Here is a 26603-nt window from a genome sequence, read left to right on the forward strand (position 1 = left end):
GCCTGCCCCCATTGCCAGGCCAGTGGGACAGGATGCTGTGATCGACAAAGTACCTGCTGCCTCAGGGAACATTACCCAGGTCCTCACCAGCAGGAGGCCCGTCTCACCCTCAGGTCACCAAGCAAATCTCCATACTGAGACGACTCGGTGCTACCTTGCCACCTGTCCAACACGTCCCTGTCCCCAGAAGGATCAGCGCCCCACCATGCATAGCTGCTCAAGCTCCAGCAACCAGAGGAGCTAGTGCCAAGCCTCAGACCGCCCTGCAAGCTCCAGCCACCAGAGGAGCCAACACCATGCCCCAGATCACCCTATAAACTCCAGACGTTACTGGAGGAACCAGCCCCGCAGCCACACCAAAGCACCAGGCCTTCATCGCCAGACGGCCCAGCATGGCCCCCAAGTCCATTCTGTGGGACACAACCTACGGGAGATCTCCCGCTCCAGCAGCAACCACCCAGGCAGCAGCCATTCATAGAAGGACCAGCGTTGTCCCAGCAACCCCCAAGCCAGACCACGTCTCTCTGACCACTAGCAACCCCAGCACCCAACCGAAGGGAATTCTTACCCACAGATGGTCAGCCTGCCATCTATGCAGGCTTTGAGCCTGCATCAGATGAGGTCTAGGTCCAGGAGGGCCAGCAGCCGGTGGTGAGGGCTGCCACTCCATGGCAGACCACCTGGACCAAGGAGCTACAAGTGGCAGCTTCCTTTGACGACTTCAACCTCCTTGTAGACAGGCTCACCCAAGAACTGTCTGCAGAAATCACTCCCAGGAGAATGCCCTGCTTGCCCACAGAATGCCTGCTCCAAATCACAACACCACCACCAGGGGAGCCAGAAGTAGAGATGCCAGCCATCACTACAATCCAACAGCAGCTTCAAGGATCCAAAAGCTGTACCAGGCAAACCACTCCAAGGCCATGAGGGAGATCCTAGATGGGCCCTTTCCCTACTGCATGATCCCATCTGAGCATCTCTACAGCTACTTCAAGGATGAATTCGACCACATAGCCCGGAATGAAGCGCAGCACCCAGAGTGCCTCTGCCCTGTATCGACGAAGCAAGTGTTCCAGAAACTGATTATACGCCCAAGGAAGTGATGGCCAGATTCTCAAACACAGTTCCTGGGAAAGACGGCATCCCCTACAGCCCCCTGAAAAAGCAAGATCCCGGCTGTCTGGTCCTCGTCACGCTCTTCAATCAGTGCAAGCAATTCTGCCAGACTCCCAGCTTCTGGAAGAAGGCCATGATGGTATTGGTGTACAAGAAGGGCAAGCGGGATGACCCCAGCAACTGGGGCCCATCTCCCTCTGCTCCACGATGTATAAGCTCTATGCCAGCTGCCTGGTGTCGAAGATCACACACTGGTCAGTGAGCGGGAGAGCCATCAGCTCCATCCAGAAAGGCTTCATGTCCTGCGAGGGCTGTTATGAACACAACTTCATCCTCCAAACCACCATCAAAATGGCCAGAAGGGCACGGAGACAGTGCACGGTAGCGTGGCTTAACCTGGCTAATGCCTTTGGGTCCATGCCCCACCACCACATCTTTGCCACACTCCAGGAGTTTGGGATGCCAGAGAACTTCCTTCATGTGATCCAAGAGATGTATGAGGGACACAGCACCACCATCCCCTTGGTTGAAAGGGAGACCGCTGAGATCCCAATCCAGAGCGGAGTTAAGCAGGGCTGTCTCCTCAGCCCCATCATCTTTAACCTCGCCATGGAACCATTGCTGCGAGCAATCTCCAATGGCACAGATGGCTTCAACCCCTACATTGAGAGGGTGAGCATCCTGGCTTACATGGATGACCTGGTCTTGACCGCGGACAACCCAAAGAATCTCCAACATATGCTAGATGCCACTAGTCAAGCTGCCGACTGGATGGGGCTCTGCTTCAGTGCAAAGAAGTGCGCAACTCTCCACATCAACAGCAGCAAAAGGGACTTGGTGCAGATACAGGGTTCCAGATCCAGGGCGAGCCCGTCATCCCCTTGGCAGAGGGGCAGGCATATCAGCACCTCAGCACGCCGACAGGTTTCCATGTCCAGCAGACACCTGAAGACACCATCCAGGAGATCTTGCAGGATGCCGCCAAGATCGACACCTCCCTGCTAGCACTGTGGCAGAAGATAAATGCCCTGAACACCTTCCTGATCTCCCGCATCTTGTTCGTACTAAGGGGATCCGCCGTGGCAAAGGTACCCCTCAACAAGGCAGACAAGATCATCCGGCAGCTGGTGAAGTGGCTGTTCCCTCCCCACAGAGCCAGCAACAAGCTGGTCTATATTGCCCACAGGCATGGTGATGCCAATGTCCCCAGCATGGGCAACCTGTGTGACATTGCGTTGATCACCCACGCCTTCTGCCTGCTGACATGTCCCAACACCATGGTAAGGAACATCGCAGCAAATGCCCTCCATGACGCGCCAAAGAAGGGGATCAGCAGAGCCTCCTCCAACCAAGACACCGCCACCTTCCTAAGCGGTTCTCTGGATGGCAAATTCGGACAGGACGGGCGCGACATCGCTTCTCTGTGGTCCCGCACTCGCAATACCCCCCTGTTGCCTGAGGAAGCGCATCGGCTGCCGCTGGGAGTGGTGCAAGGAGCTTCAGGAGCTGGGAGTCGTGGTGCCACAGATCAGGTCCAACAACACCATGGTCACCCCGACCACCAGGGGCATGCTGGAGAGGACCCTGAAGGCAACCATCCACTCACTGTACATGGAAACCCTGAAGCATAAACCAGACCAGGGTAAAGTCTTCGAACTGACCAGCAAGTGGGACGCCAGCAACCACTTCCTTGCCAGGAGCTGCTTCACCCGTTTTGCCAACTGGCAGTTCATCCACCATGCCCAGCTCAACTGCATCCTGCTCAAAGGAGCTGTCCGCCACAGGAACAGAGACAAGCATTGCAGGAAGTGCAGCTACTCCAACGAGACCCTGCCCCACATCCTGTGCAGCTACAAGCCCCACTCCAGAGCCTGGCAGCTGTGCCACAATGCCATCCAGAACTGCCTGGTGAAAGCCATCACACTGCTCCTGGAGGAGGTCACCATGAACTGCACCATCCCCAGTACTGACAGCCAGTTGTGACCTGACGTGGTAGTCACCGACGAGGCCCAGAAAAAGATCATCCTCATCAACGTCATGGTCTCCTTTGAGCCTTCCATGAATCCCAAGCTCATAAGCTGGAAAAACACACACACGCACACACACACACCCCAGCCGACACCTTGAGAGCGAAGGGCTACAAGGTGCAGATGGATGCCCTGATCGTCAGAGTCCTGGGCACTTGGGACCCCTGCAACAAGCATGCGCTGTGGACCTGTGGGATCAATCGATCACTACGCACAGCTCATGCAGCGCCTCATGGTCTTGGACACCATCCGATGGTCCAGGGACATCTACATCAAACACATCACTGGCCACTGACAGTACCAGAAGGTGTGAGCCAGTACGACATTGTGCATCAACTATGGGAAAGGGACTGAGACTTGTTCCATATGAATTGGAATCATAAACTCATTGAACATTAAATCCCACCAAATGAGGGTAAATCCATCCTCCTCATAGTATCCACTCATTATACTCCAGACCTGAATATAGCCATTATATGAACAACATACCCCCATATCTCAATGTCTGTACTTTGACCCATTAAACTTTTACTCCCAATCGGGGAGATTGCAGATTATGTATTCCTTACACCACCTGTTCCTAAACCAAATTTCACACCCCTTGATAATCTGTACCTTATTCCCTGATAACCAGAAACTTCTATACTTAAACTCTGTATCATTTTCTTTTTACTTCAACATCTTAATAAAATTATTAAATCTAAGGCAAAGCATTAGCTGTACTACTACTTTTTCCCAGTCAGGTCCCTGAGAAATTCCACCAGAATGTTTTAGAATGCTTAAATGACAACAGATAATGTATTATGGGAGTAGAATCACCATCCACTGTTAGATTTGCTACTTAGTTTTAGCACAGGCAGGAATATATTTGAAGACCTTGAGTGCTAAAGAAAAGAACAAATTTTGGCACATAAGTTTTCACATGTGCTTTGGTAGTTATGGATACATTGAGGAGTACACACATCAGCAAGGGAGTCATAAAGTGAGTCAGACCAACCAACTCAGACATCACATTTAATTTTGTAACAATACTACAGAAAGTTCAATTGGAGCAGGCTTGCTGACCTCACATGGAAATGTACTATTTAAGATCAGGTTACCAGATGTTCCAACAGAATTTAGGCAGCTGCTAGCAGAGGTTACCCTGACTGCTTCAACAGAGAGCATTTACAATCTAATAGCTCAGACAGAAGAGATGATCGTGTTAATTTTCTTCTTTGTCTTGTTGTGGAACGAGGCTCAAAGTTGGGGATTCAAGAATGGAGTACTGCATAACTCTATTTGGTTAGGTAAGAAAAAAATTCATTCATTCTTTTCATTTTCATTCATTCACTTTGCTGCAGAAAGAACCAGTTATTTTAAATGAGATAAAAATGTACCATACATCAATAAGGGCAAAATCTTGCACTGAAATCAATAGGAATTTTACCTGAGTAATTACTATTTTTGCCTAATTTTCTTAATGTTTTCACACTTATTTTCTAACTAAAGGCTACCCAGGAAAAGAATCCATGAACTATGTAAGTTGAAAGTATTATCTGAAAGCATGAGCTGAAATAAAAACTGAGTATTAAATGACAATTCTTTTAATGAAGGAAAAATATGAAAGTCTAAAAGGAAAGAGCTGTAAAAGGAGCACACTAGTTTTTGCATGAACATAACACAAATACATGGTGTCCTACAGGTGAAACTAAAGAATGCTGAGGTAATAGCTCTCCCCACAGATATAATACTTCCTACATTTTCAGTTTAAAAAAAAATCTTGGAAAGTGTGTATTGGTTTTTCTTATGTTTGCTGCATCATTAAGCAGCTGTGGGGAATAATTATGAAAGAATGAAGTATGTACAAATACTGTGGCAGTAGTCTATTCTTTCATATGTGGGTAAAAGGGCTACTTAAAATCGTACATTTTCAAATGCAATGGAAAGAACACTAATACAAAACACATTAACATAAAGAACAACAAGCAAATGTGTGTCTGAAATGGCTGATTTATGGAGTAATAGTTATACACTATTTTATCTTTTACAGTACATTATGCATCTCTTTAAAAGATTTCTAGTTAGTTTAATTCATGTTTATTATTAGTGGTTGCATAGGGGCCAGATTGAAGATCTGGACCACTTTATTAGGTGCCAAACATACACAGAGGTAAATCTAGTCCTGTCCCTTTAATTAAAAAAAAAAACTTGACAACTAAATGACAAGTGATGTATGAAATATGGGTGGGGGAACGGAAACATCATTCATTCTCTCTCTTGCTTGCTAATCTTTTCTATACAAATACTCATTTTTAACTACTTCCCCTCCCCACCAAGTCCTGAGCATAGTCACTCTTTCTTAAATGTATTTGAGAAATTACAGAGAAGGAGGGATATGAAGGAGGAAACGGTAGGGTCTTTATGGTCACCAAAAGGAGGGTATACTATGCCTAAGAGACAATTTAGCAGACATTTGTGTGAGAAGCAGTCAAGACTGGCATTGCTGGCTGACCAGTGGTGGAGAGGTGACATGATAAGATACAAGCGTAAGTAGGCTCAGATGGCTGTGAAGAGCCTTTAGGGTAAGGACAAAAATAATCTCAGCAGATGCCTTTTGTATGGATTGAGTGGAAATGGAGTGCTTTATTCTCCTTTTAGTTTTGCTTTCTTTCTCTTTAAAAGGAAGAAGCAAGGTGTTAACTGGACTGAATCGGGGCAACATGGATTACTACTCTTCCCTGTATTAAACCAAAAATACTGGTGTCAGCACCACTTGCAATAAAAGGATTTATAATGACAGGAAAGATGAAAGAAAAACGATAGATCATTCAATCTCCAGAAAGGAGAACCCATAGAGTACCTCAGACCATAACTTTCAAATATTTTACCCTGATGGCCTGATGTCGTAGCTCCAGACCACTGCACTAAACAGAGGGTCTCCACCTACAGTCTAATTATTGCAACAAAAATATTGCTGCTGGTGCAACCAAAACATAATGTAGTGAACTGAATTACAAATGAAGAGAAATTTGACAGTTACAACACACACTTTTATACAATTATAAACAATGTTTTAACTGTAATGTGAACAATAAGTAACCACAGTCCTATCTCATATTGACTGTAGGAAAAAAATACCATGTCCAACAAAACAACACAGTGATGATTTAATTAGCCTATAACACATACAGGAAAGAAAAGAACCAATCCTACTGAGATAAATTGAAGCATCTGTAAAACAGGGCATAGTCACATTTGAACTTTCCTTTGCTTCCTCTCTTCTGGCAAAGCAATATCCAAAACAGAATGAGAACTTTTTTTCAGTAAAATAAGGCACCATAGCAATGACACAGAACTATCATGTCTTGATATCAGGACAGACTAGAAATGTACAATCCCTTCATCTTATTCCTATGCTACCCAATGTATTGTGTTCAAATTCACTAAATATGGATACTTAGTGCAGCTGAATATATTAGCTTTACACTAACATCTTATTTATTTGACTGAAGTCAGCTTTTGGAACATGCACATTCTGGCATGTTCCAAAAATCAGTTATTGTAATACTAATATCACAGTAACTTTGTACAAAAATTTTTATTGTGTTTATACAGGGCTGCATTTTGAACACGGGGGGCAGGGGGAAAGGAATACTTTGTTCTAATCAGCTTCAGATAACGGGAGAAGAAAATAAACTAGAAAAGTATATTTCTTTCATTTTAAAGTAAGTTCCTCATGAGCAAAGAGGAAAAAGAACAAGTAAACACTGAACCTCAGCAAGCACTAGAGTATTTGATCCTTCTGCTTATTATGTTTACAAGGAAATGTGTAAATAGAGAACATACTTTTTAGTATGGGGAGTTGCTCAGCTCAGCAGAAATTGTTTACAAATGATTTAAGGCATGCAACTAAAATCCATTCCTAGGGCAAGGATCAGTAAACCAAAACTATGGAGATTAGACATTAGATGAATTAGTGAAACTGATTAACAGGATAAACTAGCAAGGGCCAGTGAACTGGTGGGTCGTGGCTTTAGAGGGAATAGGGGTAGTGAGTGGTTCTGCAAAACTGAAGTGATAAATCTGAAATATCAAGGCCCTGATTCTGAGCTGCTCCTGTCCTGAAGCACATACTAGAACTTCATGTCACCCTTGCACCTCAAGGATTCTAGGGCTACTGGGGGCCAATTTGGCTAGCGCAACCTCGGGAACTGCTGTAACTTCCACACTGGATGCAACAGATTCCAAGAGACCATCAACAACCCAGAATAGTGGAATACAGAGCACTCCGGTCACACATACCCCAGCAGGCCATCACCAAGGTGCAGCGAAAGGAGGGGGAAGTAAGGGGGTGGGGAGATCAGGATGCTTGATAGCCCCATTTCCCTGCTGGAGTGGCATAAAGGGACAAGAATACAGCCCAGAATCAGGGCCCATGTGTACATATTTCATGGTCTTATCTAGCTGTGATTTTTTTTGGGGGTGGGGGGAGAAATCTGTGAAACTAAAAATTCTTTATCTGTCACATTTTCTGGCTTCACTAAGGCACACTGAACTCCTACAAAAAGTTGTAATGATAAGATCTCTGTTCCCTAATATTCTATATTTTCTTTTTTCCTTATTCGCACACTGAATATCACTGAAATCTAAGTGGAGTGTTGCCTCAGGGCAACCGCTGGTCCGAGGACAGAACAAAACTGGCCATGCAGGTTTGTGGATTAACAGCAAAACTGCTAGATTCATGGGCAGAAGAGAAGTGTCTGCTCCTGGCTTCCTTTTTCTTCTTCGTACCTAATATAAGGACATAATGTAAAATATTAATGTGTACTAATGTATTACTATATTTCTTTACAATGACCAGATTAACTAGAACAAAGTTAAAAATTTGCATCTTCTGCTTCCCCTTCAATTTTGATTTACACCATTCTATCACTCATTTTAGTGGAATTTTATTGGGTCAAATCTAGCAGTCCTTAACCTGTACACAGAGAACCCTTTACATTCAGATCTCACCTGCTGTTATGGAAGTGGGTTTGGGGGAAGGTCAATCACCTTTGCAGCAGCAGGAGCATCCTCCATCCCTGGACTCCAGGGAGAGCTATAGAGGGCCCGTAGTGGAAGAACAATACATTGTTAACTCGACAGGCTGTACTCCCTGTGGTAGGTACAAAGGGCAGTGGTGGATGGTCCCAGTATACAATGTTTCAAATACAGAGGAAAATGATTACATATGCTACATACTACAGAGGATTCTTATGGGGCAGGCTGTTGCCTAGCTAGTAGCAACCTTTTAAGACCTCTCCAGAGGAAAGCATAAAGAGCGCTACACTAAGCAGGCCTTTGGGCTGTTTAGAACCCTTTACTACTGTCAAGGAAGAGTTCCCAGCTAGGCACCCAGGGAGAGTATATTTTTCTCAGCCAGACCTCTCCCTCTGCAGAGGATAGCCTTTATAGCTGCTGTAATCAGCTCCAGCTGGAGTGCTTCCTGCTCTCTAGTGGCAACATTAAACCATTCACTTGGGATGTATAAACTGCATCAGATGTGTGTTTGTATGTACAAGTAGAACTTGATTCAGCCTTAACAACAGAGACATGATAGTAACTCAATAAGTGTGTGTGTATGTGTGTGCATATGCGTATATCTATCAATATACGTGTCATGCTGTCTAAAGCGGCTCATGACAGTGTGCGCCTACTGCAGGGCAGACTGTCAAAAGCAGGGCAGACACCCCAAACTGGGGTTTGTTCTATGATTAGGTTTCACCAAGCCAGTCACAAATGTGAACTCCTGGATCACTCTAACAGTTTTATCATGGAGTACCAGAGAGTCCTCTTAGACTCTCCAGTCTACCATACCACCCAGACAAACTGAACTTAGTGATAAATGTGATACCAAATATCACACCACTTTCAGGTTACTTCCAGACCCAACGTAAGTTTTGCAAACGTAAGTGGTCGTTTAGACAATGCCTTAGAGTCTCTGGCCCATCAGAATTCAAACAGCCAAAAAGTTGCAGTTTCTTTTTGTCAGGGATTTTTATTCCCTTCTCCCAGAGTTCAAGACAAGTTCACATGCATATCTCCTACTCAGGGTTGGGGGAGCAATCAACAAAGTATTTTGTCCTCTGATGTTCCACAATGGTTGGTCTGGTGTCTATGGGCCTTTTTTGTTGGGCAAGAGACAACACCTCCTGTGGCAAACTAGTATTTCACTTGGTAATGTTTTTGTCCTGATTGTGGGGGTTTACAGTTTCAGAACAAACACTTAAATATTACCTATAACATGGGATATAGATAGTATAAGTGAGATTAATACATACAGCAACATACAAGCATTTCATAGAGTCTAAACACTGAAATATATTCTTATAAGACTAATACCTATTTTGAGCAAAACTAACATACAGGTCTGATCTCCACTTATGAGGTTGTCGGTTCTTAGCTAATGCCTGCAGCCTGAGCAAGAGCTGGTGTCTGGCCTGCCAGCATCACAATAGGTATGTTTATTTATCAAAGGGATGTTTTGCTGTTGTGTTGTATCACAATCCTGCACAGTCTTGGATGTACTTAAAAAAACCTCTGAAAGATGTGATCAGTAAATATAGATACTATAATAGACCATGCCACACCATTAACAAGTGGCATATGGAATCAGCAGAAAACCTCAAAGCTTAGAGGGATACGTGTGTGGGCGCTATCCAGCCAAAAGCTACCAACACAATTTTATAAAAGAGTAACAGAGCTGTAAGGTGGTGATTGCTTTTAGCAGGACAGGATCACACACAATACAACTTATGAAGATAGAAAAGCAAAGAGATGCTATTAATAGTATAGCAACTTTTACAAAAATTGCAAAGCCAGAACCTTTCCAATAATAGCCTGAACAAAACTGTTATTAATGTCCTGTCCACACTGAGATTTCATCAGACTGGTAAGATGGAGCAAAATTTGCCTCTATAGGATTAAAATTTGAAACCCCCATTTATGGGCAACTGCACGCTATTAATTCTTGTTGGCACCACTGTCATGTGTAAGAGGGATAAGTCTAAAGGGACAGTGATCTGACCAGCACCTCATAGTGGTATTTTAGTCTCTTTGTTATAAGTTATTGGCATCTATTAATTAGAGTAACCCTGAAATTGCTCTAAATTACACTGAGGACTGCTCACCTTTGCTAACTGACAGTCTCAGAAATCAGCCACCTTTTCCCCCCAACATCCCAAACTTGGTTCCAGCCCTGAGCACAGCTCAGTGAGACTGAAGGATTGAAGCCTTTGATTTTTAGATTCATTTGTGAGCTTACTTGTGAGACATGGTAACTGATTATCTCATTTCCCAGATTGTCACATGAAAGTACTGTAATGTTAAATTATGCATCTCTTTACTGTATTAATCAGATTTTCAATCCATACACAATATATCAAATGCACTTAACTACTGGAGAAAGAAAGTGCCAGGATATATACGTTAAAACCTGATTGATGACAATTTTGTGGTCTCAAAAACTCTCTCCTACAAAAAGGATCTTGACCGAAAAGAAGATTGGTGAAAATGTTTTAAATGGAGCATGTGACACTCTGCACCCCAGAGGAGTAGCCCCCATACTCATCATTTGTATATAATTGTGATATTTCACAAAAAAGCATGCCATGTGAGATATCAGGGAAAAGGTTATGATCTGCTGAAACCCATTGTTCCATCTAAATATGTGTACCATTAATACATATAAAATTATAATAATTGTGTTGTATGGTTTTCACTGGAAACCCACTGGTTGTGGGTTTGGGAAGTGCCCGGATACTGGCTCTCCAGAGACAATGACAAGGGAGGTAACCAATGCCCGGGTGGGTACTGAACAGACCTCACCAGCCATTGTCCAGCAAGGGAGCTACAATGCAATGACTCAGTTGCACAAGGCGACACCAGGGGAATTACTCAACCTTGTCTGGGGACTCAGCAATGCCTGTCAGACTTGCCTGGACTTGTGTTCTCCAAGCACATGGACTAATGGTATAAATCAGAACACAATGGCCCCTTGCTTGGCCTTTCCACCCCCACCTATGCTGCAATCAACAAGGACTCTCAGAAGACTGAAGACTCCAACAAAGGAGACTGGCCCAGGTTTCAAGAGTGAAACCTGTGTATGATGAACTGTCATATCCAGTGGGGTGAGAAAAACTGCTTAATCTAGATATTGCCCAGTCTAATAGGGTTGAGAGTTTAGACTGCGTGCTTGTATTTTATTTTATTTTGGTAACCACTTTTTGCCTATCACTTATAACCACTTAAAAGCTATCTTTTGTAATCAATAAACTTGTTTTACTGATTATCTTTACCAATGAATTTGCCTGAAATGTTTGGTAAATCTGCTCAGGTTTACAAAGACTGGTGTATGACCAGTTTCCATTGATGAAGTGGTGAACCAATAAATAAACTTGCACTGCTCATCTTGAGCAGTGCAAGATGGTAGATTCCTGAGGTACAAGGCTGGGAGCTGGGGGGATTTGGCTGGTGCCTTTCTCTGTGTGATTCATGAGTGGCTCCGGGAGCATTCATGCAGTCTAGCTGGGTATGGGACTCCACCTGTGGTTGCGCTGAGTGATAACAGTGCCTGGAGGGGCTTGCTGCTTATCACTAGCAAAGCATTGTGAGAGACAGCCCAGGCTAGAGAGTTAAGGGGCCACAGTGGTCCCACAGTCCCAGGCTGCACCCTGGGGATCCCAACAAAGAGCATACATGCTATCCTATATGTGTAGCTAGCATATGTTATGATCGCTTAGGTTTTTGGACTGGAAACACCCCAACTCCATAAAATATATATTAGCCTTGTCTACATCAGGGACATTTTTGAATATATTCATATAAGCAGCCCACCATCTGCGAGACTGTTTTTATCTAATCCTGTTGGGAACAAGTCTAATTAACATGAGTCCAAAAACTGTATTGGCAGTCGTCAGGCTGGCTACACTAGGATTCCCACCATTGCCAACCACAGATTAATGGAGGGAAAGTTGACAATGTCCCTAATGTAGACAAAGCCACTGAATCTAAGTACTCTTTCAAAAGAGAGGTTACTTTTCCTATGGTGTGGTATTACTATTGTGTAAAACAGCTTTATATTTGCCAATTTTTTTAGTCATGTTGACTAGTGATGGCAATGTAGCATGATGTACAGTAGTTTCTGTCAGATTTCAAGTGGGGTAAAGTTTCCCATTGAAATCAATGGGAGTTCTGCATGCAAATCAACTGGACCCTTCAACATCAATGATGGAATGGTAGAAATATTGCAATGTTGTTATAAAACGAATGTAAGAATTTTTTTTGTATAAGAAAAATGTTAGCTAACAATTGCTCTTGTTCTGTGCGTAGTATGTGACAGTAGCTCAAATATGTGTGTCACATCACTCCTCCCTTTAATTTTCTGCACCTCCTCTAACCAAATAACTCTGTAATTTCTCTAGACCTTCAGAACAAAGTTCTGATTCATTCTACAAAGAGTACACTCAAAATTATTGTAATAATTCAGGGCAACTGCATTTCTATCTCCCCTTTGTGGTTCAGCAAGGACTTCCATTCTATGGCTGGCTCCTCAGCTGTCACCTCCCTTGGCCATGTGTCTCTCTCCCTCCTAACCATGATATTCCCAGGCTACCCCCTTCTCTAGCAAGTCAAACTGCCTCAGCAGGCCTGTTTTGCCTTCTCCTCAGAAGCTGAAAATAGGATAAGAGCCCACAATTAAATTACAACACAGCCCTTTCTAAGCAAGCACATTTATTCTTAAGGTAAAAGCATTACAGAGAAATCATATTAAAAATAACAGAAGCACCTACATGCATGCTTATAAGCTGACCAGAGATCACCCCAACTCCAACAAGGACTCTTTCCAGTAAACAGTCCTCCTAACCCCACAAAGGTGTGGGGTTGTGTTTTTTTGTTGTTGTTTTTGTTTTTTGTTTTGGGTGGGGTTTTTTTGTTTGTTTTTTGCAAGTTTATAACAGCTTTTGCTCAGAACAAGAACCTTCATGTATCCTCACTCCTTTATAAAATCTGAGTTTTTGATCTGCGGAAATCAGCCAGGCAATGGTTCACCTGAAGGTGTAGCTTCAAAAGGTTGGGTCCAAAGGGAGAAATTTTCTTTCCCAAGGAGAAGAAACACTCCTTCCTAAGAAACTTCCTGAACTAAAAGTTCAGTCTTGTCTGGCACATTGTTCAAAAGAGTCCTTTGCAGCTCATAACACTTCCCAGGGTTTACATTAGTCATGTCTCCCCTTTAAAAAGTTACATACAATAATACACAAATGTTCCCTTTTTCATAGAATGAACTCCTAAAATACTTAAACTTAATTCAATAAAGTTTAACTTCATTCCATTCAGGTTGTCTAGCACATGGCAGGACATTGCCATATCTCTCACAATTATATCCAAAAGTACATTGTGATACCAGTCAGGAAAGCTCACCTCTTAGCTTAAGTGGGATATTCCAGACTCAGTGTTTCTGACAAGAGTTCATCGTTGTTAGAGCTGCTGCTTTCTAAGTAGTAGTTCTGGGGATCATTTCAGAAGTATGTTGACTCACTGTGGTTCAAAAAGCCCCCCTCCCACAGGACTCTAAAATACGCCTGTGTTGGGAGGGACACACATTTTCCTGAAGCTTTCTAAATAACGTAAAGTTCAGTTGACTATCTTGTTTATGTTCTCACCTGGGCAATAGCCCAAGCTGCAGTTCCTGATCAACATTTGGCAGCAATGAGGTCTGATATCATTCAGGAAGGAGGCCAGTTGGGATCCTATATTCTGTACTCCTAAGAAATACTAAAATTCTTAATTGCTTTGATCCCATAGAGCGAGCAGCTGGAGTGTACCACAGGGAGGCGCGGGCTGGAAAATATCAGCTCACCTATGCAGAAGCTAAAGCAGTGTGTGAATATGAAGGAGGACAACTAGCCACATACCAACAACTGGAGGCAGCAAGAAAAATAGGTATGAAAGAAAATGTGCATTTGAATGTGCAGTCCCTTGAATCTCACATCACACATTCCATGTTGCCAACACTTGTGTTATTGCAAGTGTCATGAATTTGGGGTTGGCTCTTGCAATCTTGTTGGAAAACACAGGCAGCTTAGGAATTCTGCTTGAACTGTATGCAGTTTCCCACCCCCTTGATTGCTCAGGGCTGCTATGCGACTTGTATTGCAGATAGTTGTAGCGCAGGGGTTGGCAACCTTTGGCACCTGGCACGTCAAGGTAAAGCCGCTGGCGGGCTGGGCCCATTTGTTTATCTGGAGCATCTGCAGGCATGGAGCCACACAGCTCCCTCTAGCCGCGGTTCGCTGTTCCCGGCCAATGGGAGCTGTGGGAAGCAGTGGCTAGCACGCCCCTCGGCCCGCGCTGCTTCCCACAGCTCCCATTGGCCAGGAACAGCGAACCGCGACCAGTGGGACCTGTGGGGCTTCGTTCCTGCGGATGCTCCAAATAAACAAACTGGCCTGGCCCACCAACGGCTTTACCCTGACGGGCCAGGTGCCAAAGGTTGCCAACCCCTGTTGTAGCAGCTGGTTGCAGTGCTAGTGTGACTTTTTGTGCTTTGTGTGGGACAGAGTCCTAGAGTGGGTGCATCACAATGGAGCAGCCTATTCCTTGAATTTGAGAGCAGCAGCCTCATCCTCAATCTTCTCACCACTAACCTTACACAAAAGGGGTGCTTTTGGAGATAGAAGCTCTGGGCATTCCCCTTTTCTTAAAAAATGATCAGTGCCTCAGGAACTTCTTCTAGAAATGTCCCAAATTTTCATTTAATCAATCAAAACACTTTTTATTGTGTTTATCCAAGACATCTTGATAAATTTTCTCCATATATACTGAGAACAAACAGTCCCGCAGAAAGAGTGTTCAGTGTGATGACAAGTGTTTGGAATGAAGAGTTGAATGACTGCAGACCCCATTGAAGGTGTTATCTTGCTCCGAGTGAATGTTAAAATTTTTGTTCATTGTTTCATGATCAACTTATTCAGAATGTAAGTTATTGGAAAAATCCTCCATCGTGAGGAATATGTAAGCATCACTGTTGAATCGAAACCTGGCAGTAGGCACTAGGAAACAATAATAGGGTACATTTTCTTGTTTGTGACTATTTCACAACCTGAATACCACCACAGAAGAAGTGTTCTGGTTTTTTACTTTGAAAATTTGGTAAGCTTATGAAAACTGTTTTGTACTAAGCAGTGAATAACTGAATTTTTTGATTTATTGTTTTTAAACTCTCAGCCATAACGTTGTATTAACAGGTTGTTTTTTTAATTCAATAAGCATTTCTGTTGCCTAAGCTTATCCTATGTATACATCTTTTTATCCACCCAAAGAGCCCAGTCCTGAAAACCCTTATTCACATGAGTAATGACTGAGTGAGATTGTAGGATTAGGCACTAAAAAGGAAACAAAGCAATAAATATATTATATTTACATGACTAATCTGACTCCTAATTTGAATACAAAAGTTGGTAATGTAATTTCTAGTGTGGGGAGCTTTACTGTCCACCTGCATCTGATTTTTATTTTTCATTGAGAAAAAAGTTTATTTTGGAGGACAAGAACTGATTTTGTACTCTGCATTCAAAATTCTCCATGCAAAAGACAGCAATTGCCTCAGTACTATGATATGATTTGCATTAAGCTAATTATACATAAACTAGATTTTGGCAATGAGAAAAAATGTTGTTAGTTTGAATGAGGCAATAATTTTTATAATGTTTCTTGCTTAGAGTGAATTTTCAAAACCTTCTGTCACACAGGTTTACATGTGTGTGCTGCTGGTTGGATGGCTAAGGGCAGAGTTGGTTATCCCATAGTGAAAGCTGGATCCAGCTGTGGTTTTGGAAAGACCGGCATTGTTGACTATGGGATTCGCCTCAACAGAAGTGAGAGATGGGATGTCTATTGCTACAACCCTCATGGTGTGTCTAAAAAAATCCAATGTTGCTTAATTACATGCCTTTTTACTAAATAAAATAGATTTTTAAGGTTAATAATAAACCGACTGCTAGCTAGTGAATCAATAAGAGGGCTAATGAATTTTCCAATTTGGGTGTGTACATTTATGTGCCTAAATTTATGATTAGGCCATGGGTGATTAGCAGCTACTTTTATTTAGATGCCTAATGTTAGGCACCTATGTTTGAATATTTTGGTCTGTGTGTTTATAAAAGTAATATTAATGGGAAAATTTAAAATAATATTTTGTAAGCAAACATATTTCATCTCTGTTACTCGATCATTAAAATTAAAAGAATGTTAAAAATCTCAATTATAGTAATTAATTAATTATCCTGTTTTCCTTTTACATTTCTCTCAGCTTGCACAAACTAAAATCAACTAAATCAGTTTTATTTTGTGGTTGCACACATTGCAGCAGAGTATTTATTTGTTTTAAATGACAACTTTCATGGAAGTACGGAAAAAAATCCAGAGGAAAATTTCTATTTGTCTTCTATTTGTAAAAAGCTTGTTTCTGCTACAATTTGGTCCAAATTTGAGTTGTGATTATCCCTTTAATAAACATCCCCTTTAATTGTCTGACACTTGGAAGGAAGTTTACCTATACTTAAAAGTAGATAAAAAATAAGGATGGGCATTTTGATTCAGCATATGAAGAAGAAACTACCCAAAAATGAGTGTCAAGGCTTGCACCAAATATTGTTCCAATATAATTTGGTACCACTAGTATAATGAAGAATGAAGTAAAGTAGAGGGAAGAGATAAAAAGTAGACACCAACAAGAAAAATTGTTTAACTTTGTGTTTTCTTTCAAATCACTCCAAATGGCCTATTCTGTGTTAGAAAGCCAGCATTTTAGGTTAGCAGAGAAGTACATACAACTGTGCATATTTTATTTGTGTACACTGTGGTTCTAGCTTATTTATGTTAGCTCAGCAGTCATCAATTTAATAGCTGCATGGAATGGGAGACACTCACAAATGCTCAGCAAATAAAGAGAGTGTGAGAGACTGTGTGGCACTAATTACTATCAGCCTTACTTTCTCTTTTGTCTGTCCTCTCTCCACTTAGATGTTTTCCAAATACATTCTTTGGGCAGTGGACAGCATGATTAACCAGAGCTGTTTACACTCAGAGGTTAATTTGGGTCCCTCCCATTGTGAATAAATTTCTTAATACTTGACGGAGAATATTGTTCAGATTTGAGAAGATTTGCCTGTCTTTATGGGGAAAGGACAGCATCCCAAGGAGAGGATGCTAAGTTGTTGCTAATTGAATTAAGGGCTGCTTTGTTCTCTGAGGTATTAACGATGTTGTAGGATGTAGGATGACCAGACAGCAAATGTGAAAAATTGGGATATATATATATTAAGATCCTATAGAAGAAAAAGACCCAAAAATCGGGACTGTCCCTATAAAATCGGGACATCTGGTTACCCATATACATTGTGCAACAGCTTGTGTTTGGGATGCAAGTCCTTCCTGATAAAGTACCTGTGCTGATGCATTTACAATCAAAATAGACAATGTACAAACGGAGGGCAAGTCTACATTAGAGCCTACATCAGTGCAGCTGCACCACATCTGGTGAAGACACATTATGCCGACGGGAGAGCGCTCTCCCGTCAGTATAATTACTCCACCTCTGCAAGAGATGGAAAAGCTATGTTGGTGGGAGAGCATCTCCAGTTGACATAGCACCAGTGTAGACAGCACTTAAGTCGACGTAACTTACGTCGCTCAGGGGGATGTCTTTTTCACACCCCTGAGAAGATGTAACTTACATTGACTTAAGCGGTAGTGTAGACCAGCCCTGAGTGTTTGGTCCTCCAGGCTTGTGAGCTGTTGAGAGTCCCCAACTTCCACTGAAGCTAATGGGAACAGGTGCTCAACATCTTGAATGATAAAGTCCAAAGGCAGGGGGAATAGGATGCAAAATTAAAAATAAAACAGTCTAACTGAATGGGGATGAGGACTAGAGTTTATAGACATTTTGGATGGGGAATATTTTAAGGAGGGACTTGAAGGAAGAGAGACCAGGTTGGAAGTGGGGTGATTTATAAGTGCAGTTATGAGGCCTATAGCCGGACTTAGTTTGACATCCCAATTTTCTTTATACAGAGCACTTAGCATCTGATCTGAAGCCTATTGAAGTCAATGAGAGCACTTCTACTGACATCAATAGACTTTGGATTAGGCCCCTAGTTGCCAGCATATCAATTCCATATATACTATATACTCCATATGTGTGCTACCGTGGGTACTGGTTAAGAATGATGAGGATATAGACTATACGAACAGCACTCAAGAGTCTTGCTGCTGTTATACTGGGTTGGTTCTGTGTAAGATTCAGTCAGAAGAGCTAACAGACAAAAAGGCATGACAAATCAAAACACATTAAAAATCTATTTTTATTTATTTCTAAGCAAAAGAATGTGGTGGAATCTTCACAGACGCAAAGCACATCTTTAAGTCACCAGGCTACCCAAATGAGTATGAAAATAAACTAATATGCTACTGGCACATTAGACTAAAGTATGGACAACGGATTCATCTACAATTCCTGGATTTTGATGTTGAAGATGACACTGCTTGCATGGCTGATTTCTTAGAAGTCTATGATAGCTATGATGATATCGCTGGCTTTGTGGGCAGGTAAAAATAAGTTCTACATCTTTATACATATATTTGAAGCTATATAGTTAAAATGTTCAAGGTATAATATTTCATTGACAATATGCTCAGAAAAAGACCATGTTGACCACATTGCATTTACAGAGGTGCTTCCTACATCACTCCTGCATCTAATATGTTCTTGAATATATGCAATGATGGTGCCAAAAACATCTCCTCTGGCAGTCTTCCTCACTACTAGTAAAGGCGACCTGCAAAGATTTTTTTAAAAAATTAGGGTTTTGCCCTTTTTTGCTTCTTTATGAAATATAAAGAAAGCCTGCAAGATTTTCTTAACAACTGTTTATTGTTACCTTAGAAATACAAGTATGGTCATCCAGCCCTGGCTTTGGTGGAAGAGCTCTTGGAAGTCTCAGAGCATAGTCAGTGTTTGCGCTAACACCTTAATTGAAGGGATGTGGGAAGGGGGGTTGAGTTATTAGCAAAAATACACTTAATCCAAAATGTTCTTCTTTATTGAAGCGAAATAAATATTAACAAAAACAAAACAAAAACGACCCAATAACCCAAGGAGTTTGAAACAATCTTACAATCTGAAACATTGCTTTCCCGCTTACTTGTTCTATTTTTTACTCTCTTTGCTTGTGTGATGTTGTCATTTCACTGGTTCCCCCGCAATCATGGGTTTTTCCAGCTTGGAACATCTGAATTTCTAATGTAAAAAAACAGAGAGAAAAATAAACTCCCTTAAAATTCTCACTGCTTTTCATCCCCCCTTTGTACATCACCAAGAAGCAAAGAGAGTATACAATCCCCTTTTTATTTTTCCTTGGCAAGTCCCCTTTAATACATTTTCCTGATGTCTAATCTAAGGTTGTCCTCCCTCAGCTTCAGGTCATTGTTTCTTATGAAAATGAATAGCTCTTTGCCTTCTTTTAGTTCATTAATTTCTTCAATTATTGCAAATTTTGCTTCCTGCATCCTCTTTCTTCTCTCATCCCTCACTCTCATTTGTGAAATAGTGCAGATAAACGTACTTAAGCCAATGATATAATTCTATGTTAGAATAGACCCCAAAGAACAACTTAGAACTATGGACCATAACAACTTAGAACTATGGACCATAGAACTATGGACCATGCTCCATCCTTCTCTGTTAAGGTATCATTGTGGCATGTGTGTTATTGCATATTTGCACATTTAGTCATGAACCATTTACAATCTTTTTTCAGGTACTGTGGAGATGAACTTCCAGATGATATCGTCAGCACAGGTAATATTGTATGTACTGCTCATAGACAAAAATATCAACCTACTGGACCAGGGGACCAGATATTTGAAAATTAAATGCCCATTTCATGGCTAATATGTCATAAGCCACCATGCAAACCTTCTAGTACTTTAGTCAACACTTTTGCTTAAAAATAAGTGTAAAAGAAGAGACCTCCTGGAGAAGTCTAGTTAGACAAAGAATTAGGGACCAATCCTGAAGGCTTTACTCAGGCAAAACTCCCTTTTACATCAAAGTGACTTCACTGATTTGGGAGTTTACCTAGCATGTCTGTATCAGTGGCCTAGTCCTACAAGATCTGCCCACAGCCATAATATTGAGTCAAAAAGTATTCCCATTACTCAGGAGTCAGGATTGCAAGATCAGGCCCAAGACTCTTATTAGAGAGGATATGTCTGAAAAGGAGCCTCTGGAATTGGGGAATACATTGTATCTTTGGGTTTTTAACATAGGCACTTACTTCCTCAGTTCCCAGGGTGCGCTCGACCCCTGCTCCGCTCCAGACTCCACTCCCATTCCACCCCTTCCCACAATCCCCACTCAGTCCCGCCTCTTCCTAAATACCTTTGAGGATTTGGGCCAATGTGCTTATTTATCATATATAATTTAAGGGTGTCCCTTGCTTACATTAAACTGGCTTTGCCCATAGTAAACAATGCCGATCCAACTCCTGAAGGTCTTACTCAGTATTTACTCAAGCAAAACTCTTATTGATTTTGGTGGTTGAATCTTGAGCTCCTTGCTTAGTTTTCAATGAGATACACCAATATTGATTTCAATGTTGTCTGAATAAGAAGTGAGTAAGGATCTTAGGATTTAGCTCCAAGATTTGGGGGGAAATACTTCAATAGCTCTTGGGGAGGGAGGAGTGAAGAGAAAAATTCCAAAGCTGCACTTTTTATTCAATAGCAAAGAAGTAACTTTTCCCCTCTCTCGCCCTAGGAAATCTCATGACCTTAAAGTTTTTGTCAGATGCCTCAGTGACAGCAGGTGGTTTTCAAATTAAATACGTTGCTGTAGACCCACCTTCAAAACCTAATGATGAGAAAAATGAAACTTCCCAAGGAAACACAAACTTCTTGTCTGGAAAATTTGGCATTATGTGAACGGACGATCAACATCACAGAAAATGCAGTTGGAATATACAGTTATTAAATACAAATACCACTTGAGATACCTGTTTCGTCCAATAAGTTATAGCTATCATACTATATTTGGGATAGCGAGCAGCCATAGTCTTATCCTTCTGACTTTTATAATTTCTACTTTATGTAATTTTTCTTAATAAAGAATATTGGGAAATAAATTAGAAAATTGTACTTAAATGATAGACAATTATTTTCTAGAGTCAGTGAAACTAAGAACATAAGAACGGACATACTTGGTGAGACCAAAGGTCCATTTAGTCCAAAATCCTCTCTTTCGACAGTGTCCAATGCCAGGTACTTCAGAGGCAATGAACAGAACAGATAATCATCAAGTGTTCCATCCCCTGTCATCCACTCCCAGTTTCTGGCAAACAGATGCTAGGGATACTCAGAGCCTGAGGTTGCATTCCTAACCATATTGGCTAATAGCCATTGATGGACCTATCCTCCATGAACTTGTCTGAACTAAATGGAAGGATTCACTGTTACCATAGATTTCCCAACTAATTGCTTTTCTACACTATCCACTCTTTTTCTCTTACCCCTGGCACCATTTCAGCTGAAGTTTTGGGGGCCTGATATTTCAATCCTTCTCCCCTCACTTTCCTTCATTCCTGTATATTTATTGCTGTCCGAATTCTCCTTTCCCTGTTCTTGCTTCCTTTCTTGCTGCTCTCTCTCTATTTTTAAGCTAACTCAATTCCAGTGCCTTTCGGGTAAGTCTTGCCTCAATGATAGTTTACTTCAAAGTGCAAATTCATTTTGAGAGTTGGCCTGTGATATATCCCTGACGAACCCATATGTAATGGGCTTCTAGAGCCAGAAGATACTAAAGCAGCATGAAAATCACTGAATCTGTAATTGTACCGTCGTTGGGATTTTATTGTGTTCTGGATCATAAATTATTTAACAGATTTGTAAGGAGTTTGTCTTCCTTACCCAATGCAGAGTTATTCAAGCCTTTTCTATTCTCAAATCACATTTATTAAAGGGCAAAAAGCGGAAAGATTCTCTGTTAATGAGAAACTGAGGCACCAAAAGGAATTGTCCATCAACTATCAGCAAACCCTTTTTCAACCTGTTAACAGGCTTTGTCTTGTTCACACCAATTCTAAGACTGCATTATGCTGAATTGATAGACATGTATCCATTCCTGATATCAGTTTATATCTGTCTGTTAACCCCCTGACCCCAAAATATCATTAAATCTACCTCTGTTTTAATCATGTCCAGGGTTTCCAATCTGTGCTGTTTATTTTTTCTGATACTTTTAGGTATCTTTTATTGACATTTGTGTTAATAATTAGGGACAGCTGGCTCATTTGATAGTAGAGTATGTGTGTGTGTGTGTGTATAAAAAATCAAACATTAGCCCAATCCAATGCCCATTAAAGTCATCTATAGTCTTTCCACTGACTTCTTGTGGGTGTTAGAGCAGATGGCAAAGTACTTTATTTGTTGGAAAAGTTCCCAGCAAGAATGGGAGACCTTTAGGGCTAATCAGCCCTCTCACCAAACAATTTTCAACACTACCGCATTAACAGTTCCTGGGTACTTTCAGCGTATTTTAGTTTGGGGGATTTGTTGGTTTTAACTTTAAGATGAAGCCAAAAACATACGACAAGTAAATAAGAGTAGAGACAGAAAGGACCATTTTCATTTCCAGCATGTAACATGAGAGTTACAGAAACAGCTCTGTTTCTTAACTGTTCCAAAACCACTGTATGCTGGCAGCCATTACAAAATCCAGTTATCCTCTAGTTTTGTAATCCATAAATGTTCCCTTTCCGGCTGCTGAAATGTCTATATCATAAATAGCTCCTTTCCTTTGGGAATCTGGATTCCCCAAAGCTAATATAATATATAGTAGTATGAACTGTATAAGTAAGCTAACATAACTTAAGTCCAAGTGGCCTTTTCCCATCACCACCACTCTTCAAAAGTTATGTAATTTTCTGGCCCTTATTTGCTGGGGGTTCCTTCATCTCTACATCACACATCATTCCTTTGTTATTCTCAGCTATGAACCTATATGTTTATAAAACACCTCAAAAAGTGGACTAGGATGGAATATGGATCCTGTTATCAGAAGAGTTCCTGATGCTTTGAACATTTCTGATACAAATCAGTAGCAGTGGGAATGAATCAGAAATTAAGTAACCCAGAAAATATGACATCTGAAATCTCCTAAAGAGAACAGAACACTACATATAAAATTATAATTTACATAAAAACATTTCATAACTCTGTTGAGCAATAATACAACTATTTCAGCCTCTCATTCCAAATTACCTTACTATGGCATCACATTAGTACCGGCGGAAAATAAGTTTCATATAACTATACTTAATTGAATCAAGATGCACTTGTTAAGAATTGAATCAAATTTAAATAAATACTATTTCGAAATCCTGCCCTCTGGTGGACTGAATGAGGCCACAGACATGTTCCTATAATTACATGTTCTTTATTTTTCTAAACTCAGCAGTAGTAGTTTGTAGAACACAAACTAAGAGTGTTAAGTGGGTCTGTTAACACTTTATTTAGCATAATATATTATTTTTTTAACTGACAAGGTTGAAGTCTTAAACTGATGTGGGCCAGAATCAAAATATCTGCTGAAAGTATCCCAGGCTAACAAAACAATCCCCAATAAACAGCTGTGCAGTCACTTCAGTAATATCATTCTAAAAAGTACTTTCAAGAATTTGTTACTCTTGGGAATTCTATCATAGAACATCAAAGACTTCTATTTAGCTCTACAGGTGTTTCAGTCATGGAGATGTAAGAGTTACTGTGCTACTAAGACCTGTGCTCATCTCTGGGGCACTTACAAACATTGCAGAGACTGGGGCCCCAACTGAATTTGTAAGTTCAAAATCTGTTTCTGAAGAGTTTAGAAGCATTGCAGAGACTGGTTTCAGAGTAGCAGCTGTGTTAGTCTGTATCTGCAAAAAGAAAAGGAGTACTTGTGGTACCTTAGAGACTAACAAATTTATTTGAGCATAAGCTTTCGTGAGCTACATCCGATGAAGTGAACTGTAGCTCATGAAAGCTTATGCTCAAATAAATTTGTTAGTCTCTAAGGTGCCACAAGTACTCCCTTTCTTTTTGCAGAGACTGGAATTCCTAAGAAGCATCTAAACCAGACCTCAGTGGTTCAGTGATCAACATTACCCAAAAGAGCTCCAGTAGTGTGAATTCATTGTTTCATTTATTATAGTATTATTCATATTTAAACAGTATGACAGGAAAATATTCAGTTTATATATATATATATATATATATATATATATATATATTATTCTCACAGCAAATAAGTTAATAACTTAGTGCAAGTTCATAATTTAATTGGTTAATATTAATAACATACTAAAAGCATCCTTATTCATTAATAATTAAATCACAGTGTTTTAATATCATGTGCTGCAAAGAGCCACAGGAGACGCATTAAAGAGCCACTTGCGACTCATGGGCAGCCATCTAAACTCTACACTCTCTAGGAAAAGCCATGGAGCCACTGTTGAAAGCTCTGCCTCTTGGGTGGTTCTAAAGCTTTCAATGACAGACACAGAGCAAAGTAAGTCCATAGTCGATAAATAGGAAATCTTTCTGATATTCAGTCAGAAGGTCAACAACGTTTATACAAAAAAATTGCATTACCACCCTGTAATGGAGTATGCTCACCAGCCAGGAAAGGCTAAATGAACTGCTTTGGCCTCAGTCAACCCTGTCCTGTTATACCTGCAACTGGTAGGCTTAACAAAGAGGTCTTAAAAGCTCATTTTGGTGCTAGCTGGGAGAGAGAACCAGACCTTTAGCTCTGTCTGTCAGAAAAGCCTGCCTAGGGTCAGCAACTGCCTAAGAAACTGCTGCCAGCAGTTTCCCTTCCCGAGGGAATCTGATCCTGATGTGGGACAAATGTTTCAATTTGCTACCAATGCCTTGCTTGTTGCTGGGAGGACTGCTGCAGGTGCCCTGCCTGAAGGGGGCAACAGCTAATAAAAACTTTTGTTCCCTCACTGGGAACTGAGCATTGGCTGCCCATGAACCCAGGAGCAATCCTGTCACATGTGGGCGGAGAATGCAGGCAGACCCCTACGGAAGGGAGATGCCAGAATAACCCTGCTCTGCAGCCCTCGCAAGGCTTGGGGTGGGGGGTGAATAGCTTTTCTGTGGCATTACAGACCTAGAGTGAATATTAAAGCGATGACTGAAAAATGAAAACAGCAACTGATTCAGAAGCAGCATCAACATATGGCAGAAGAAGTTTTGATTCTCTTGCAACTACCAAGGTGACCAGGGGTTATCCTGTGAGGCTCATAGGCCCAGCCACAGTGATGCCAGCTATGCCAATGAGGTTCACCAAAAAGGGCCCAGAGGATGACCTTGAGGCCTTTCTAGAATCTTTCAAATTGATGGCTATGGTGGCACAGTGGCTGAATGTGCAGTAGGCCATTCTGTTAGCTCTTTATTTGACCTCTTCCTCTGCTTTGGATCCTCACATGATTCATGGCAGAGTGGGATCTAGAGTCTGCACAACCACTTATGCTCTCAGTTTGCAGCATGAGGAGGTGTAATGCACAGGTACAGTCCTATAGACACTGCTATTGAAGAATTTCTGGTCATGGGCACACAGATCACATGCACAACCAACAGCAAATACACAGAGGGACCACACATTTCGAACCACTGCAGTTACTATAAGGTAAGTAACCTTCTTATTTCTTTTTAATGACCAGTGTGACTCAGTGATCTCTTGGTACCAACTGGCAGAGAGCACAGGAGGGGCATAGAGTTTTACTGGGATCCCCTGAGTCAGATATATACATAATAATTTACTAAAGGGTGCCATATGAGTTCTCTAATGAGAGCCAGAAGCCCACTGGTAATCATAATCATTGTGAAAAGTAAGTATAGGTGATATTGAAGGAATTATGCATCTATATTGAAAATTATGTCCCTAAGATAGGTAACAGGTGGTGACATGTCTCAAACAGGTTCTTTTCAGGAAGGAGTTTTGGGATTTCCTCAGAGACCTTTCCACTTGACTTATCCAGAACACCTTGTCCAGTTCTGGGAGAACACTTCATCCAGGTCTCTAAAAAGAAAAGGAGTACTTGTGGCACCTTAGAGACTAACAAATTTATTTGAGCATAAGCATCCGATGAAGGGAGCTGTAGCTCACGAAAGCTTATGCTTTTTTCCTTTTCTTTTTTGCGAATACAGACTAACACGGCTGCTACTCTGTATCCAGTTCTCTAGTGATCGGTTTGACTCCAGATTTTGTCACTCAGATTCCTTTATTTGGCATACAGAAAATCTATGCTGAGTTGGACTCAAGAGTAGGGTGTGGGTATAGGGCATACCACACATCTAAAGTTACACAGAAAACCTCTTCCTTTATATACATTT

At 41.4% G+C, this 26603-nt stretch overlaps 1 protein-coding gene across 1 annotated transcript; it reads left to right on the forward strand.

The window, feature by feature from the left end:
* Positions 1-4201: 4201 nt before the first annotated feature.
* On the forward strand, positions 4202-22416 carry TNFAIP6 (TNF alpha induced protein 6). The gene is made up of 6 exons (XM_038422674.2): positions 4202-4432; positions 13968-14105; positions 15914-16075; positions 18542-18770; positions 19982-20022; positions 20983-22416. The coding sequence occupies exons 1-6, from the start codon at positions 4339-4341 to the stop codon at positions 21144-21146; spliced, it is 828 nt and encodes a 275-aa protein (XP_038278602.1). The 5' UTR covers positions 4202-4338; the 3' UTR covers positions 21147-22416.
* The last annotated feature ends 4187 nt before the right edge of the window (positions 22417-26603 follow it).

The sequence above is a fragment of the Dermochelys coriacea genome, chromosome 11, assembly GCF_009764565.3.
Source record: "Dermochelys coriacea isolate rDerCor1 chromosome 11, rDerCor1.pri.v4, whole genome shotgun sequence".
Taxonomy (NCBI): Eukaryota; Metazoa; Chordata; order Testudines; family Dermochelyidae; genus Dermochelys; species Dermochelys coriacea.

Bases quoted from the DNA above. Each gene is read 5' to 3' on its own strand.
- TNFAIP6 (XM_038422674.2), top strand. From the start codon at position 4,339: ATGATCGTGTTAATTTTCTTCTTTGTCTTGTTGTGGAACGAGGCTCAA. The intron at 14,106-15,913 runs GTATGAAAGAAA...TCTGTCACACAG, and splicing joins GGAGGCAGCAAGAAAAATAG to GTTTACATGTGTGTGCTGCT. The intron at 20,023-20,982 runs GTAATATTGTAT...CTCTCGCCCTAG, and splicing joins AGATGATATCGTCAGCACAG to GAAATCTCATGACCTTAAAG.